General features: G+C 41.3%; 1 protein-coding gene across 10 annotated transcripts in view; it reads left to right on the forward strand.

The window, feature by feature from the left end:
- camta1a (calmodulin binding transcription activator 1a) overlaps positions 1-19,381 on the forward strand; it is a 283,929-nt gene that overhangs the window by 252,499 nt on the left and 12,049 nt on the right. For 9 of the 10 annotated variants that reach the window (XM_004546316.4, XM_004546315.4, XM_012917837.4 and 6 more), the window contains 6 exons: positions 302-2,628; positions 6,509-6,635; positions 7,064-7,198; positions 18,559-18,764; positions 18,892-19,088; positions 19,195-19,273. In XM_004546316.4, the coding sequence (XP_004546373.1) occupies positions 302-2,628; positions 6,509-6,635; positions 7,064-7,198; positions 18,559-18,764; positions 18,892-19,088; positions 19,195-19,273 (3,071 nt within the window). Of the gene's footprint in view, positions 1-301; positions 2,629-6,508; positions 6,636-7,063; positions 7,199-9,859; positions 10,896-18,558; positions 18,765-18,891; positions 19,089-19,194; positions 19,274-19,381 lie in introns of those variants that run through there. The other variant, XM_023154924.3, reaches the window with a different exon arrangement.

Below are 19,381 nucleotides of genomic sequence, written 5' to 3' on the forward strand. Positions count from 1 at the left end.
GAACAAATTACTCTAAGTAACCCCCACTTCCATTGTTATTTTTAAGATAACAAGGCGTGCAGAGCGTCCCATACACTTACATCGCCTTATGCCTATGAGAGGATTTATCACATGAAGAAGATTATGTTGCACAAAATTATAAATACAAAAACAAACTAATAATCCATCTTTGCCTCAGTTCATTGAATAGTAGATTTGCCTAATTTTTAAGCACTTGGAAATCAATAGAATAAATTTGCCTGTTTTACTCCCTCACACAGCTAAATCCCAAACCTCTTTTGCTCTGTTTGCCCTTGTATAGGTGCAGGAAGCAGTGTGCACCACAAATGCAACAGTGCCAAACACCGCATTATCTCCCCAAAAGTGGACCCCCGCTCAGGGGGATACAGCAGTGCCCACTCAGAGGTACAGAACAACGATGTGTCTGAGGGGAAAACAGAGCACAGTGCCCATGGTGGAGGAAAAAGCTCTGGGGGAGGGACTGGAGGGGGTAGCACCAGGGAGAAACGCAATGGAAAAGTCCACAAGCCTGTCCTGCTACACCAGAACAGCACAGAGGTGTCATCTACAAACCAGGTTGAGGTCCCTGACACCACTCAGAACTCACCTGTCTCCATCAGCAGCGGCCTCAACAGCGATCCGGACATGGCTGATAGCCCTGTGGTGACAGGGATGAGTCATGTGGCCTCTGTCATGTCTGGCCTGTCTCAGAGTGTCTTTATGTCTGAGGTCCCTGGAGACCCTGTCTACAGCATGTCTCCTACTGGGGGTCCAAATACTCACCTCATGGGTGCAGATGCCACTTCACAGGGCCTGGTGCTGTCTGTGACCTCTGATCGTCACAAATTTGCTTTCCCCAGTGGAGGTGTAGGAGAACCTGGGACTACCACTGCAGGAGACAGTCTTTCCATGTTGTCTACAGCTGGGGTGTCTGAGGAACTGGTGCTCTCCAGCAGTCTGGACTCGGGAACCATCAAGATCCCAGAAACTAATATGAACTTTGATCCCGACTGCTTCCTGAACAACCCCAAACAAGGCCAGACCTATGGAGGCAGCGCAATGAAGACAGAGGGAAACTCCTCCTCCACCTCGTCTTCCTCTGGTGGCAGTGCTAGCACCAATGGCAGTCTACAACGCTCCCCCACCATGCCAGATAATACCTACACTTTCAACTCAGCTCTCATAAAGAACATCAAAACAGAAGATACATCATTTGAGCAGCAGCTGGCCAAGGAGAGTGGCTACCAGGTGGGGGCAGTAGTGAACTGTGGGAGTGGTGTATCTGTGTCATCTGGTGCTGGTTCAGGTCAGGGCAGCCTCAGTCTGACAGCCACAGGCTCCCTGCTTCCATCTGGAGGTGGTTTGAGTCCCAGCACTACCTTGGAGCAAATGGATTTCAGTGCCATCGATGCCAAGCAAGACTATACGTCCAGCACTACCACAGTGAGCTATGGTCAAGCCATGTCCAGTCCTCACATGCAACATCAGAATCGTTCCCCCAGCTTCTTCCTCCAGGATGCATCTCAGACCAGCCAGACTCAGCAGGGGAGGCCCAGCATGGGCCAGAAAACACATTTGATGGAGCACAACTCCCATGACTCTGGAGCTTATATGGGGTTACAAGTTGTAAAAACAGACTCACCTGGCAGTAATGGCCACCTTCATCACCACCATCAGACCCATCAGACCCATCAGACCCAGCACAGAACCAACTGCAATGGAGGCTCACCCACAGAAGGGCCTGGCCAGGCTGGCTCTCTCCAGCTGCTACAATACCAGGGGGCCTTTCCTGGGCTGGGCACTGAGCACGAGGAGGTGGTTGGTCTAGAGCAACCTGGGAATGTGAATTCAGGTCAGACTGGAGCCACCGAGAATGGAGCTGAAAATCTGCTCAAAGCTGGTGATCACATCCAGGGATGTGGGGCAGGAAATGGAGAGAGAGGAGGAACAGAACGTTACCTGCAGCAGGCTTCAGATGGCGGCGATGGAGGGACAGGAGGTGCGGGTGAAGGGGTAGCAATTCATAATGGAAACAACGCCAGTGATAGCAACAACCACCCCCAACAGCAACAGCAGCTGCAGCCTCTTCTCCAAGGCACGGGCATGGTGCAGGGACTCTACAATGCTGTAGGAACCCACCAGGGTCTGGGTGGAGCAGCCAGTAACGGAGGAGCTGGAGGGACAGGCATGGAGATAAGTCTGGATCACTTTGACATCTCTTTTGGAAACCAGTTTTCTGACCTGATTAATGACTTCATCTCTGTGGATGGTAGTGGAACAGCCATGTCAGCTGGAGGGACCTTATATGCTCACCAGCTTGTCACATCTCACAACTCAGATAACCAGACCACAGCTGGTGGGCCCCCACAGCAGGGCCAGGAAGATGGAGGAGCCAGGGGCTCTGGTTACAGCCCCTCAGAGCTCTGCCTCCAACCCTGCTGCAGCCCCCAGTCTTTAAGTGGAGGGGCCAGTGCAGGAGGAGGCACAGGAGAGACCGGCTCATTGTCCTACATGAATGTAGCAGAGGTGGTTTCTGCAGCTGTAGCCCAGGGTGCTCTGGGGATGCTTCAGGCTACAGGCCGTCTTTTCATGGTCACTGACTACTCGCCTGAGTGGTCCTACCCTGAGGTGAGTTTTTTTCTTTTTGGTCATTTATATACCAGCCTAATTGTTGAAAGAGATTAGAAGGACTCACAATAGTCATATTTGTAATAGTCACTTCTGCACAAGAACACTCTAACATTTTTTAGAGTAGCCCACTCATCTAAAGTGCTGTCTGAGGTGTTGTTTTTTTATACAAAAAATTTAGAAAATTAAAAAATACAATGTTAGGTATGTAAATTAATAATTGACTGAGGATTGATTATTAGAAAAAAATTAATTGAATTTATTGAATCTGAGTAACAAGCTATTTGGTGATTTGACTCCTATAAAGGAACATGGCAAAGCTGATATGGTAGAAGGTAGGACAGTACCCCTGGAGTCCATATGCTGGTGATGGTGAAAATAAAGCAGACATAGACTTGAAAGAAGCTCTCTGAATGACCAGAATGAGGTGGAGATATGGAGCAAATGGGACATGAATGAGAATCTGGAAACAAAAATGCAGAACAGCACTGAGATTTAAAACACAGGCAACAGAAGCTGATTGGCTCACATAAGGTAAAAAATGTTGAGTTTTGAATGTTTGGCAAAGAAACCAAAAGAATAGAACAGCAGCCCAAATGCACAGGAATTCAGACAGGACAGTGAACAAAGACCCTTCTTATTTAACTTAAGCAGACGCTTCATATAAGAATAGGCTATCCTTATAAATACTCATTAGATTGACAAATTTATTGTTTAAATTGTATATTTTTGGGGGCCTGTTCATCATGTTCACTTCAAACTAAATTATCTGAATTATCCACAGCAAGATCTGGCCAGCACAACAACTAATGTGAAATCATAGCAAACCAAAGGTTTTATGTCAGAAATTTGAATACCTGTAAAGCAACACACATGATAACACGACAAATATAACAACAGTAACAATAGTAAAAAATGAAGTTGTCAAATTTTAATTAAACACTCACATGCATTATATTAGAAAAGACTTTGCTGTCTTTGCTGATGCAGACCCATAGAAAACAAAAGTCCTATTATCTATGTGTTATTGCTCCAACATATTCAAAAAAACAACAGCAAAACATACTCTGACCTTTTCTGTGACCCATAATAAAAAACAGTATTATATAGTACAAGCTAAGCTCTGTGTGACTGAAACTAAATGGAATTTTCTATGCAGAATTAATAAAGGAGTTAATATAACTAAAGAATGACAACCAGTTTCATCATATTAAATTTATGTAATACTTTGTTTTATTTATACATTTTATAAATAAATTGCACATAACAGCTTTCACGTGCATCTTTAATGTATCCCCTATTTCTATCCCAATAGTAGATTTTACCACAAGAAAAAGAAAATGAAATATGAAAATCAGAAAATGTACATTAAAGTTTTTCTGATCCGCAAACAAGGAATGATAGATATCTCTATAAATACATAGATTTATTGCTGTTTCAGACATGACTGGAAATGGCTAAATTTAAATAATTACTCGATACAGATGTGGTCAAAAGTTTAGATACATTAATTATGAGCATGAAGGCCATGGTAATTTTAAGCTTTTAATTATTTCTTTGAACAGTTTTACAGGGTGGAATGACTGTACAGCATACATCCTTAATTACTTTAAAAAACAAGAATTGGTTGAATTGGTGCAGTTTTAAAACACAAAGTGTCAAAAATATGCATATAGCTTCAAAGGTATACATACATACCCACTAATATTTAATTAAATGTCCCTTAGTTAGTAGTACTTACACCAGATGCTTTTGGTTGCCATGAAAAAGCATAATTCTGGCTGGATATTTAACCACTTTTCTTGGAGGAATTTGTAGAGTTCATTTGAATTAGTTGGTTTCCTTGCACAGACCCAGGTTTTAAGCATACTTAATGGCCTATTTCTAAACAACCTCAGTTTAAACAATTGTACTTATGCACAAGTTAGAATTTGTTGGGATGTTCAGGAATAACCTAGGAACCAACAAGGCTCATGTGTCAGTGTGACTGTCCACAGTGAAGCAAGTTTATCATGACTGTGGATTTAGAGGGTGCAATCACAATGCATCCTACAGCGACAAGAGGTGTGGTAGAGGAGTAGAACTGAGGCTTTCATACATAAGAACGCTATACAGAATGTTAAGTATGGTGTAAGGAGTCTGGGGCTGTTTTGCTATGGTACGTTAAAATAATCAAGAAGGAAGACAACTTCCAAATTCTTCAACTTCACCTCAACTGAACAGCTACATGATTGAAACAGGACAATGATCCCAAACACACATCAGAACTGGTTTTGGAATGAATAAAGCAAGCTAAGTCTGTGCTTTTAGGGAAATCAGCCAATTTAACCTCCTAGGACCTGGCGTCCACATATGTGGACATCACATTTTGGGACGTCTAGACCAAAATACTTAATTTTTCTCTACAAGGGCCTGATATCCACTTACGAGGACATTATACTGCCACTGTTCTATCAAAATTTGGAACAAATGTCCTCATATGTGGATCTCATTTTTCTCAAAAACAAAAATTAGCTAAAAAAAAAAAAAAAATCAGGTAATTCTTCGTTTTTATATTCTTTAGGTCCCAATCAACCCAAATAGCAAAGAAAAAATAAAAATGCATGCCATGAAAGAGTTCGGGTCTTAGGAGGTTAAATGAACTCTACCAGTTCTGCCAGGAAAAGTGGTCAAATATGCAGCCATAGTCTTGCCAGAAGCTTTTTGACGACTACCAAAAGTGTCTGGTCGGGGTGCAACTTGCCAAGAGACATTTCACCAAATACTAGTGTAGTTTTATGTATATATTTAAACCTGCATGTATACCACTGACCCTGTGTCGATTGGAGAAAATCCAAAATAAAGTCAAACCTATGCACACAATTCTTGATTTTATTTTCAACTTACCGTGATGCCCGTGATGAGCGTATGTAAACTTTGACCACAACTGTGTTTTTCTGTTATAAAACTGACATAATTAGAATTAAGACATTATGTCAGCTTTTTGTTTGTTTGTTTGTTTTTTACTAAAGAAGGAAATATCAAGGTTTATAGAGCCACATCACATCTCTAAAACCAAGGGAAGTGAATGAAGAAAGGATTGGATGATTGCAAAAAGTAATGTTATAACTGATAATAATCGATTGATTAAATATGTTTTAATATGTTTTTTTTATTGAGTAGGCAATATGGTAATAGGAAAGCGCTTTCCATTATCACCTAGTAATTACAGTCACGCAAGACAGAGTGGTATGATTAGCATTAGTGTTGAGGACTAAGCATTTGTACTGCTTAAATTCCAAATATATATCAGAAAGTACTGAAAACTAGTAAGTAAAAGTAAGTTTATACCCATAATCGCATAATCGCATGATTATGGGTATACACATACCAATACCCACTTAATTTCATGCAGCTTTCATGAAATTAGCCTCTAACATTGTCTTCTAAAATAGTAAGTTAAAAAAAAATAAAATATAGATTAAACAAAAATAGCTGCATCCATCCTCATGAATTGACCAAAGATATGCACACTAATATTTACTTTTCTTATTTGCACAAATCATGAGGTCATGATTATCCAATGACTCTGTGCTGTTAATCTTTAGTTATTTCTGTCAGCAGCAATGGTCTACTTCAGCCTCTGGAGGGCAGCAACATACTTAAACTCAGTGTGGGGTTTTTAATATGTATTTTTAAGAAAATTGGTGTGGGAGGGCGAAATGACAGCTTTCCACATGGTGGCAGCAGAGATTAGTGTTAGGATTGTGTTTGCTTTACCTTGGTGTCATTCTCATCTTTCCACTCTAGGTGGCAGAATAACAATATATATGATATTCAGTAATCAGGAATGCCGACTTTGAATGTGTTATGAGTTTATCCATTTGTCTTGTTTTTTCAGGGTGGAGTTAAGGTGCTGATCACTGGGCCATGGCAAGAGGCCACCTCAAATTACAGCTGTTTGTTTGACCAGATCTCAGTTCCAGCTTCTCTTATCCAGCCAGGGGTGCTGCGTTGTTACTGCCCAGGTAAGACAGGAGAAAGCTTACATATATACATATAATATATATAATATTTCTTTGGTGAAGGGGCAGTATCATCATATGATTCATGAGCCAAAAACAAACAAAACAAATGGTCTGTGTTTTTTTTTACTTTTTGGCTAATTTATGAATAAAATATCACTTTTTCATTTTACTGAGATTCATTTTACAATTTTGTAGTGAACTCAACAATGCTAAGTGAGCCACTGTTTACCTCTGCTGTTTTCTCTTTCATTTTGATATTTACTGTATGACAACAGTTGCATTGTAAGATGATCCCTAAGTGTTATTTTCGTTTACACTGAGAGAAGAAACCCATGGAAAGTTGAACTCATAAGCAAATCTGTCACATAACCGTGACACCTGTGTGTATTTTATATGCCCGGATGTCTCATTCCTTTCACCCTCTCCAGCTCATGATACAGGTCTGGTGACGCTACAGGTGGCTGTCAGTAACCAGATCATCTCTAATTCAGTGGTGTTTGAGTATAAGGCCCGCGCACTTCCTTCACTGCCATCATCTCAGCACGACTGGCTTTCTTTGGATGGTACGTTTCCTCTTGTATTGTCCTTGGCTCGTTTATGATGACTGCATCTGTTGCTTTTCACATTTTGCTTTCTGTTTTCTTCACTCTATCATTTTGTTACATAATCCCTCCCCATTTTTACTTATTCTATTTGAGCACCGTCCACTATGACTTTAAGAATTTTGTCAGTTTTGATTAATGGTTCATCAAGCAGCTCAAATAATTTCTTTTTCTTGGCTTTTAACAATTTCTTTACTACCTACACATTTATTTTCTTTAACTCACTGGAGCCAAACAACTGTGCAGGAAATTCATTGTGATTTCACACAAATTGAATCCAGATACTCATAACTGTTATATACGGTATTTTCACAGAGCTATTGGCATTTTAAGTGACATATTTTTGGTTGTTCTTAAACGTTTTATTTTCACATGTATCATGCTGGATCAATATTCCCCTTGGAATCAAATCAGGGTGTGATTAACAGTGTTTTTAGAGCTTGTTCTTGAGAATAACATGCAGGTTATTTGATCTTTGAAGGTAAATGTCACCAAAAATCTCCGTATTGGCTGCTTTTAATCATTATTTCAGCTATTGCATAATCTTTAGAATCTTACTGTTCCTGGTTTTGAAAACGTAACTTTACTGGCAATAAAGTTGTATGGTAATTTGATATTTTAGTAGCTCAGCTACAGTTCCTGAGTGATTAGGGATTATTTTATTGTTTGTTTGTTTGCCTTTGCTATACAAATTTAACTAAGATGAATTATAAGTCTCTACTGTTGTAATTGGCATAATGTTTATATATTCATTGATATATAAAGTTTTTTTAATAGCCTTTTTGATTGTGCTTTCATACTGCTCAGTACCATTTTGATTTTACTGTGTCTGTCATGCTAAGAAAACTGGAGTTCAACATTTCCACTTTGACTTTGTAGTCTGCCTATCTGATATGCAAATTAAACACCACAACAGATGTGTCAGGGCACATTTTATTTTAAGGTCAGCTGGGTGACAAAATACTGTCTACATTGTCTCATCTTGTCTATATTAAATTTGGCCACTAATGAGGCTATTTGTTTAAACCTTAACAGCAATGTACTTAAAGTCCAGATGCCTTCTTTTCAAGCTCCTTAGACTACATGACCTGGATGACTGATAACCTACACAGACTTAAAAACAATGTGAATTCAGTAATAAATTTGGGTTTGTTTTTATAAGCGTTTGCAAAAGATGGTCAATTGTGAATGCTATGTGTGAGCTCCTTGCAGCAAACAGGACTTTTGAGCACCGTGTAACTAAAACTGCTGCAGGGATGACAAATTTTCATTCTGTTTAAAGTCCAGTCCAGTCTGTGAGTCAGAAGACCTGCTGTACAGTAAGAGTATTTACCAGATTGTAATGAGTATGTGAGTCATTTATGTTTGTTTGTGCATGTGTCTGCTGGGAGACGTATTGCTGCAGTGGTTGAGCATTGACAGGATAAAGTAGGGCATGGTGAAGCACAGGCTCACAGGACAGCTGCAATGCAGACGGCCCTTGAGGGAGTGGGAGTGAGCTGGCAGCTCCCATACATGGCAGAACCAGTGAATCCCTCCGCCATTCATACCCTACTGCCTCACTGGCCCATTCACAGAACCAGTTAAGGAGGAGCTGACTGTCTCAGAGAAAACACAGCCCACCCTATTACCTTACTTAACTTAACCCCTTTCTTGTCTTTATTTAGTGGTTGTCTGTAGTCGATTTTTAAAGAGGACAAAGAAATGAGCACTGGGTGCACTGGAATTTTCAGTTTTTGGTTGGATGTCATCTTTTTAGCTTCCTTGCATGATCGATCATTCCTTTTAGAAATTAGTAGAGCGATTAAGCTCATGCAGAACAAAGCATTTGTGTCATGCAGCATGTACAGTACACCTTAGTGGTCGTTGTTCCATGTGTCCAAATCATATATGACCGTTTCTGTGCGTATCTCACTGTGGCAGGGAGCGGGGACAGAAAAGGAAAGGATTGTTTGTGCCATTCGCTGTTGGTTACTCCAAGAAAATGTTGTGCTATGAATTAGTGTTCAAGACTGAGTCGATGCTTTTGGCGAAAGCCTGTGTGACAAAGAGCTGCGGGGTCTGTGTGGACAGCGACTTTGACGCAAAGTGCACTTTAACATCCACGAGGGTTAACGTGAAGATTTTTAAGAAATGTTTTACATTTGTCTAACATCGTTCTCCTCTACAATCACATTAAAAAAATCCATCACACTTTTAGCAACTTATTTCAGAAGTAGGGCAGCGTTTAATTATGTGCGCTCATCACTTGTCCGGTGTCGTGAAGCGCAACAGAGTAAACAAGAAGCGCTGCGCATATACGCGAAACAGTAATAACTAGACACGCTTTATTACCCACTTTCCAAACGTTAATGTGGTAAGATTTATTTTTCATTGTGCAGCTTGGGGGTGAGTCGCCTGATTAACTAGAACTGCTATAGGCTGCTGCCATTAGCATACGTGCCATACGTGCAGCATTTTGTCTGAATACGCAGCGGTGTGCTGTACAGCGTTCTGAGTTTGTTCTCCCGTGGAAGACTAACTGTGCTATGATGTGCTAATGGCACAGCTGCCTGCCTGCCTTGATTTGTCATAATGCAGAGTGGGGGAAGGGGCGCGCTTTTCTCTGCAGCACTGCAGGTACGGAGCCATGGGCAGGACAGAAAAGCTGTCGGAGATGCAGAACTCTCGTCGTCGCCCCACTAAAGTCCCTGAGCTCAGACCCCACGAACCGAGCCGGAAGAGGTTCGCTAGGCACAGACAAAATTACAGCCCCGCATAGCAGCACCTAGTGACTGTTAGTGTTTAAGGGAGCGTATTGACAGTACTGACTCTGAGCCCGACTACACCGGCAAGACAAACGGCAGATCGTGTACACACAATGCAGGAACGGAGAAGTGGGCGTGTTTGGGTAAACATGGTAAACTGTAGTTTGAGACGGCAGTTAGGGTTGGGAGAAGGCGAAACCCGACCGGATTTGGAGTATTGCGCGGACTCGTCTATATCTGCTTAAATCTCATTATTATTATTATTATTATTATTATTATTGTTATTATTATTGGGAAATATAATAATAACAGTAATAATAATAATAATAATAAGAGGAGCAAGATTTTATGCGCAGGATCGCGGCGCGCGCAAGAGGCGACAAGCGGGAATTAGGGCGTCTGTTTACCGGCGGCACGTGCGTACAACGTTTCCTCGCTGTGGTATTTGTCATTTTACTGCAGGCTGGGATAGCAAAGGCTACTAGAAACACTAGGAAAGTGTGCATGTGTTTGAGGTGAAACAAGTGTAGAGGAGGAGGAGGGGGCTATTAGAGGAAGAAGAGTAGTGAGTGGTCTCTCTCTCTCTCTCCCCCCTCTCTCTCCCCACGTCGCTCTCTTCCCTCACTTTGTTCTATTGTTGACGAGTGCACTGTTGAGATTGAGATTCAGTCTACACCAAGGATTTATGAATATTTTTTTTTATTTTATTTTTTTATTCCTCCGTGATACACCATGCAGTAGCCTGACTGCCAGACTGTCGGGGCAAAACTGCAGTTTGAGTGAAATGCAGCTTTGGTTGGACTTCTTTGGGTCAGGATGCCAGTGAATGATACCTGCATTTCCTAAAAAGACAAAGGGGCTGTATTTTTTGGCTTTGAGGTGGACTTTACCAATGGAAAATAAAATAGAAGGTTAGAAGTGTTAAGCTCAACCTTTGGCTGTAGTGCTGTGCTGTGTTGTGGTTGTGATGTGTTTGGGCTGCTTTTTTATATTCTGTACGTTTCTTGTGTTTGCCCGAAGAAGTTCCACGTTTCTTTGAACACCCCGCATGCAGAGTTATTGAATGTCACTGTGGTCATCGGTGTGTGTGCTGTAACAGAGTTTTAGAGAAACTGCCTCTTTTGGCCACATGCTTCCAGGTGTTTCATGCAATTGTGCCTCATTGCAGGGCACTGGAGAGTTGACGCTAATAGTAGCCAACTCCTGACTCACGACTTGTGCTTGGACGTGTTAGACAACTCCAGACACCTTCAGAGACAGTAACAGCATTTGCTTTTGCTCACATTTTGAGGAACAAGGGAAGTTAAGTAGTAGCAGCGACTGTTTTCCAAGCCCTGATGCTTTAAGCATACATGGGCTTTCAGTTTGCACTCTTTCCTGACAGTTTTAGTCAGTTATGTCTGAACTGTGGGATCATTGTGTTTTAAACTGGTACAAGCACTGTTTCGTGAGTTAGGCTGTTAAACACGGTGTAGTTGCTTTAGTCTAGCGCATTAATGGGGTTGTTGCATGTGTGAGTTCTGCTGAGGTTACCGGGGCCAGTGTGTAGCTGGTGAAAATCATTATTCTGATGTTTCACAATTTGAATTGCATTCAAAGACAATATCAACGCCATGGACACATGAACATACCTTACTACAGCAGCCTAGTCTATCATTCAGCACCACAGTTTAGGTGGACAGCGACTTCATTTAGTCTTCCAACTTTGCTGTAGCTTAGAGCTCTCCAGACTATTTAAACTGAGAGAATTCCAGGCATGGGGTACATTTATCGACCTGTTGCTCCTCTGTGAAGTTCCTGTTTTCAATGCATAGCACAGTGTGCAGTGCCCAAACTTTATCCAATTTTAAAAAGCAGTGACAGATACAAGAAAAAAGTTGCAAAGTCTTAGGATGAGTCACCAAAGTGCTTTTTCATGTTTTACACAAGACCTTATGCATATGCATATAGTGTTAATATATTCCAGAAATTTTATTTCCCACTACAATTTTTTTCTTCATAACAAAACAATGTTATGTTGTTTACAGTTTTAGAAAACTCATATTCACTGTTGCTTTAACACAAACATTGATTTTCTTGAATAAATGTGTTCTGAAAATCATGCTGAATAACTGCTTTTTTTTAGTAGGGAAACTAATGCATTTTTGAGGGCACTCTAGTTTTTGGTGGTTTCTGGTTGGCAGCAGTAAGGACAGACTGAATCTTAGTATAAATGCACTAATCCATGTGTTAAGTATACCAGTGTTAGTGGGGAAGCTGAAGCTATGAGGCTGTAGCAGGAGTGGTAATTTAATTATTAGTTACTTTGTCAGGAGTTTGGTTCCTTTTATCATCAGTCTGTCTTATTATTATAAAGTGTGGAACTATGAGTAAATATAAACAGTGATATTAAAGTAGCAAATGTTGTTTAATTCCTAATATTTTGCCCTGTAAACAGCAAAATTGCAGCAATTTTAATGCTAAACATTTTACTGCAGCCCTTGTACAGCAGGTGTACCTGTAGTATTAACGAAAAGAAGAATAGCATTAGCAGTTCTAGTAACAGGAGTGGTGTGGGAATGCTTACACCTGGAGGTGAGAGATCAGCAAGGACAAGCCATTTTAAACAGATAAGAATGTTTAACTAGAAACAGTCATTTTACCAGAGAACATAATTCCCGGATGTTCATGTGCTTCAGTTCAAGTTGCACAAATAACTGGGAATGACCTCAATTAAGACACTTTCACTGTCATTGACTGTTATTGACTTTTCTATAACAATATAATTGCTAGAATGCTTTTTCTTAAAGCACTGACACTAAATTTAGTTAGTCTATGCCTGAGATATAGTGCGGAGATGATAAAACAGTAACGCCTATCTAGTCTGATGCAATCCAGAATAACAGTTATGCAATGAGGTCTACCTCTGTGAAGCTTTCCATGTGTAGTTTCTTGTGATTGCCATCGTGTTCAGTAAAGTCTAGTTGTATTTTGAATCTGTACATTGTATTTTCCTGTAGGCTGCTTTATGTTATTAATGGATGAAACATTAGCAGTGATCTGTTAATTATTTATTTGTGTTTTTATCTAGTTGTGTTTTAAATTCCACGTTAAAATTGATTGGTTTGGCTCTCTGTCAGCTTTATTTATAAATCATTAAGGATCACATGAATTTAAGTCTGCTCACTCTGCTGTCTGTCAACAGTTGTAACACCTGACAGAAGACTTAACTATGACTTCAACTACAGTGTTGGATAAGGATTCAGGGAAAGTGCAGAACAGGCTGAGAGTCTCTGTTGAGTGCATTCAGCCAAACTCTGTTGTCTTACTATTAATGGAAAGCTTTGGAGAAGTCTTGTCCCTTGGGCTTTGGTGTTTCATAGCAGATTGATTTATCTTTGAAATTATTTCCCCCACTCATCTCTCATTTGCGTTTCTGCCTGCAGCGGATGTGTCAAACAGTATGTAGTTGTTTATGCAAATAGGAACCTAATGAAATGTACTTGTTAGTGTATCAACTGAACATGTTGAAAAAAAAAATCAAACTATCCTGCTTTCCGAGACATAAAACCAATACTCTATCACTCTATTAGTGGGATAGCAGGTGACAGTAAATTTCAAGGGGTGTGCACTCTTGGCATTTTACCTCCATTGTGGCACAAAGTATCTATTCTTTGTCCAGACTGTACTCGTATTGACCTGTCTATATATCTGGATGAATGCCAGAATCCTGAGAGCTGTGTTGAAGCACTGTGACCTGAAAAATTAGTTTTTGTTTTAAGACACAGAATTGCCAGGGGATAATAATTGAAAATAATGCCATTGTTGTCAGCTGTTACTACTTGTAGTTTTTTATGTACTAAAGTACATAAAAAAGTAGAGTTTTATGTACTTTTATGTACAGGTATGCCAGTGATGTAGACTTCTGGTTACCTTCACTTTGGTATTTAGTCTTGAAATTAAAAGTGTGACATTAGAGCTTATCGGCTTGTCTGTGAAGAAATTCAACAGTTTTCTGCAACTGATGTATCCAAGAGGAACATTTGTTTACTTAAAGGAAATTCAAAAGTATATCTTACCCATCTGAGAGGTTTCAGTCAGTTGATTCAGCTTTTCATAGCAGTAAACACTTACATATTAAGAACATTTAAACGTTAGATCACTCTGAAAGCTCATTTGTTGTTTTTGTACATTAGCCTTGTGACTGATTCATGAATTGGCCAGGGTATGCTCTGTCTCTCACTCTGCCCCATGGCCTTTTACAGGCTGAGGATTATAGCAGATGGATGGATTCTCAAATCCTAGTGCTAAAGTAACATAATCTTAAAAGCAAGCTTGTTTCTGTTGCTTTAAGTCTTATGCTTTGCACATTTAAACTGTATGTTATCACTCTTCTAACAGCAGTTTAAAGCAAGGCAAAAATATAGAACAAATCCGAAACCGGTCAATACACTAAGTCAAAGTAAAGTCTGTCTTTGATCAATGCATACCCATGTGTTCCAGCTGTGAGGGCTGTTGCCAGATGGCCTGGCTCCCTTGCTTTGCATGGGCACAAATACTAGCTCCTGTCAATCAGTTCACACAGAGACCTTGGGGGAGGCTAGCCTCTGGTCTTTCCACTGGGTTACATGTGAGAATCTGACTGGCTGCAGAGGGATAATGAGGTCCAGCATTTAAACTGAGCGGCATGAACAGAACCCTGAGTTAAAAAGTGAAAATTAAAGGTCTCCTCCTGCAGTTTGTCCAAAGCTCACTAAATGAATAACCCTGTAAACCCTGTAGTATTATCTCAATAGGCACATTTTTCTTGAACTGTGTATTTTCGGTTCCAAGGGTGAAATAAAGGTTGTTTTAGTGTGAGCACAAACATTACGGTGCCTCCAAGACACTAAAGCTCTATTAATAGTCTTGCCCTCACCCTCGATATCTCTGACAAGCTGCTTTTCACTTGTCACCCTTCCCTGCCCTCTCATCTCCCTTCACCCTTGTCCTGTCCTTACTGTAATCTCCCCCAGCTGTTTTATTCCTCCCTCAAGCCTGTTCTCACTTTCGTTGTGCTCCAGTGTGCCTCCATAAGCAGCCCTGTCCTTCCTTCCCACATGCCCGTGTATATCAAACTATCTCTTGAGGAGCTCCGCCATGTCCCAAAGATGAAATAGATTGAATTAGGCAGGACTTTGATGTTGTGTGGATTCAAACCCAGTGCAGATTTTACAGGTCTGCTGCTCTTTGCTTGTCTCCAAAGATGTGTCCTTTGAGAGAAGCTAATGCAAAGTCACAGTAGAGCCACATTGACACACAACTTTCATAACACACAAAGGGACACTGTAGACTCTGCAAAGATCAATTTTAACATGGAGAAAGTATACTACACTACTCTTGCAGTGCCTTTTATGAATAAAAGATACTTGAAACTGTCCTTGTGGAACAAGACAGCCACAGTCAAAGTCTGAAGTCTAGAAATGTATTGAGTGAGTACCGGTCCCAAAGTTGACCTGCTGTTCACCATTCTCATTGCTTAACAAGTAAGGAAACGATCACATCTAAAGACATTTAGTGTCTTTAGATTTTCCCATCCTCTTCAGGCATTCATCCCAAAGGTGATAGGTTTTCCTCTTAGTTCTAACAGGAGACAAGTCAGATCATCACTTGGCAGCAAATTCACTATAATTTCGAAAAGCACTCTGTTGTGTTATGTAACGGACTGTAAAGGGAGAAAAAAAGAAAAGGTTCACTCTAACTGTGTTAGCTAGAGTCATTAAAATAACTCTTATTGAATAACACTTAATATGGCACAGGATAACCAACACCAGAAATGAGTTTAGATGCATAGAAGTGTGAAACAGAGCATAAAAATGTATTCAGAAAAGTGAAGAGGTCTCTGTAGTTTTGTCATTTTTATCTCCAGTTTGGAAAGGAGAGGTTAGCCAGGGTCCAATTCCAGCAGGGGATTACAGTACCAATTTCTAATACGTCAAAAGAGAGAAAATCTGATTCACTCACAGAAACTTAACCTGGAGTTCTTGTCTTTATAGCTTTAAGTTTACACTTCAATAGACTAAACACCATTCATTCAAGTTCTCTAATTAAAAAGGTTGTCTGCCTGGTTTTTGTACCCAGTTATATTATAAAATAGCACGTCACAGTCTGCCCTAAATATGTGAGAGTGACCACGTCTGCTGCCACACACCGTCACAAGGGAGTAAACCAGCGAGAGGGAGGCCGTTAACAACGTCACCGTGTTGTTAAACTGCTGTTTGGCTGCTCACCTTCCCTGTCTCCTCCTTCTCCCCTCCCACTCGTGTCTACCCCCATCCTCCCTCTGCAGTGGACGTGCATCGCATTTGGAGCAGCAGGCAGCAGGTGGAGATGACATCATCTGCACTGCAGCACACTGCAGCACTGGGTCTGAACAAAGACATGTCAGCCCACTGCTAACTAACCCCCTCCCTCTCCATCTATCCATGTCTCTCCTAACATGTCAGACAGTAGCAAAAGGCAGAGCAGCCCCCTTACCAAGGAAGGTTATGGTGCTGTGACTTATCTCAACCTCTGACTCCCCCTTCTGACACAGCCACTCCAGAGTCCTGAACAGGCTTGTAACTATTAACCTTACTAGGCTCAACAAGCCCCCATGTGAATAGGTTGACATGGATCTCCAGTTTACATAGAGAATAGGTAAGCATAGACCCTAAAAATAAGCTCTGTTAAAACTCCTGTTTGATATGACTGTTCTGGTCACTGTTCACTTAGGTAGTCTGCAGCACACAGAGGAAAAAACGAAGACCTTATTGTTGTCCTTTCAGTTCATTATTCTCAGTGCAGTATAATGTTACTGCGAGCAGTCATTTACCATCTAGTGACATTCGTTTCTGTTCAGCGATAGGAGTTACTTGACCTCTTTTACAGTGGCTTATAGGAGGTCCCACTGTGACATTAGCTTTCAGTGGAGCCTTGAGCCATGACTGCCAAGATACCGTAAAACGCAAATGTCATCAGGTCGTGCTGTGAAGGCTTCCCACTTAGAGTCATTAGGTCCTTACCTACGGCATCAACACTGAGAGTAGGCCAAGTACACAAGAAAAAGAGGCAAACAATTTTTTCATTGTTCGCCTCTCTCCCCATTTTTTTTGCCGGTGTTCTGAGTCCTTATCCTCCCCTTCATCAATAAGCCAATAGCACACAGGCAGACCATATACACACAGCCATGTTCCTGTCGCCTAGTTACCAGTCGGCAGCAGGTTGCCACAGAAACGGCCTCATAGTGGCTAAATGGGGAATGCTAATGCAGTCTTCTATACTCCCTGCTGCAGTGGGCTCTCTGTGCACATCCCAATCCACTGTCTGTACCCAACATGCTATGTTAGTGTGTGTGTGTGCGCGTGTGCATGTATGTGTGTACAAGCACTTGCTGTTAGTTGGCATGTGAGTTAGTGAGTTTTAGCAACGAGTGTGTCTTTTAATCTTGAAGTAACATATGGCACCAGGTTCCAATTCCAGTGGGTTGGCTTTTTATTAATAACTACTGAGATGCATTTTTTGCAGTGATCAAAACCAACCTGACAATATTACAGTCAACTTAACTTTCCAATTACGCTCTGTTTTATCTTTTGGGTTTGCTTCAGTTTAAATAGTCCTTATAAGTCATTCGCTCTGTCCTTTCCTGTCTTAGCTCTTGAATTATACAGTGTGTTTCTGACATAGAAAGTATCTTGTTGCAAGCCTGAAAATATGCACAGGACAACCACGCCATAACAACCAGCCTGTATCAGAAACAGTCTCTAAAAAAGCCTGTAAACATTCTCAAGTCTAAAGCACCTCTGTCCATTCAGATTTATGGGATATTTGTCTTTTAAAGGACTCTGTGCATGGGTGCAAGTTGTGATTGATTCTATACTGTCATTTTCTTAGTTCTCCTGCCATACAAGCTGATGGTAGAGGGGAAGGCTGGGACTTCAGGGCCATAATGGGCTATACTTAATCAGCTGTTGAATGCCAGCTGTACACCCCCCCCCCCCTTGTCTGAATCCCTCTGAGGAAGAGTGGTTCAAATTTAAAATGGCCCTGCTCTCTGGCCAATCTTTCAACCTGTTTTAGTTTGCTGGAGTGGTGTTTGAGTGATGTGAGAAAGATGGCAGCAGGAGTTTAGTGATGGAAGCCATTAAGGAGTGATTGATAGGCTTTACAGATTATTTTAGTAAAGCCAATTGTTTTGATGAAGTGAATGATGGATGCACTTGTTTTCACTTACATTCCGGAGTGATAAATAATGATCCTAAGGTCTTGCATTATAGCTGAAAGTAATTACCTTTCCCTCAGCTTTACAGCACCTCAAAAGTAGGCATTAGTGCATTCGTTTTTAAATGGTTGATTGTATGCCTGACGATGATTAGCCCCAAGTCACTGCGACAGTTCTAGTGCTCCTCAGAGTAACATACTGGTGCAGCTGTGGTGCATACTGTGCGATCGTTTGTCTTATCAGGATACAGGGTTGTTTGTGCTTGTACGAGCAAACACAAGACATCTTTTTCTTTTTCTCACACCAGATCCTCATTGTATGCCAATGTGTTTTTCTGTGTCTTTCTCTTTGCCCAGATAACCAGTTCAGAATGTCTATCCTGGAGCGCTTGGAGCAGATGGAGAGGAGGATGGCAGAGATGGCCAGCCACCAGCAAACGAGCGGTGCAGGGAGTGGTGGAGCTGGGGGAGGAACCGGGGGAGGAGGGGGAGGGGGAGGAGGAGGTGGTGGTGGAGGAGGTGGTGGAGGAGCTGGCGGTGGAGGCAACAATAACCAGTCACAGGTAAAGAGCCACATCATACCCCTTGTGTTGTGCTGAATGACAGTCACTGTGCTTGTCACCATGGACAGCAACCGTACAAACAGTATATGCAGCAACCAATAACGATCTGCTGTTTTGTGTCTTTGAGTGTGTATCTGGCCAAACGCAAGCCAGCAGCTCCTTTGAGAGCCGTGTTGTGGTGGTCTGCGAGAAGATGATGAGCAGAGCTTGCTGGGCCAAGTCCAAGCATTTAATCCACTCCAAGACCTTCAGAGGCATGACACTTCTTCATCTGGCTGCAGGCCAGGGCTACGCCACCCTCATCCAGACACTCATCAAGTGGCGGTAAGAACATAATTCTCTAGTACTGGGCAATGGCGCTTTGTTCTGTAATTGATGTGCACATTAAAACAGAAGTGAGATGCTAATTGTTTCCTTTTTTACCAACCAGTACAAAGCATGCTGATAGCATTGATTTGGAGTTAGAAGTGGACCCTCTCAATGTGGATCACTTCTCGTGCACACCTCTGGTAAGGGAACTGAATTTAACATAAGACAATGCAAACAAAAATGAAGATAACCCTGGCTTGTGGTACAGATTAGCTCATTTTTGCTTTTTCTGCTTTTTTGTGTCCATC

This window comes from Maylandia zebra, linkage group LG20, assembly GCF_041146795.1.
Source record: "Maylandia zebra isolate NMK-2024a linkage group LG20, Mzebra_GT3a, whole genome shotgun sequence".
Lineage (NCBI taxonomy): Eukaryota > Metazoa > Chordata > Actinopteri > Cichliformes > Cichlidae > Maylandia > Maylandia zebra.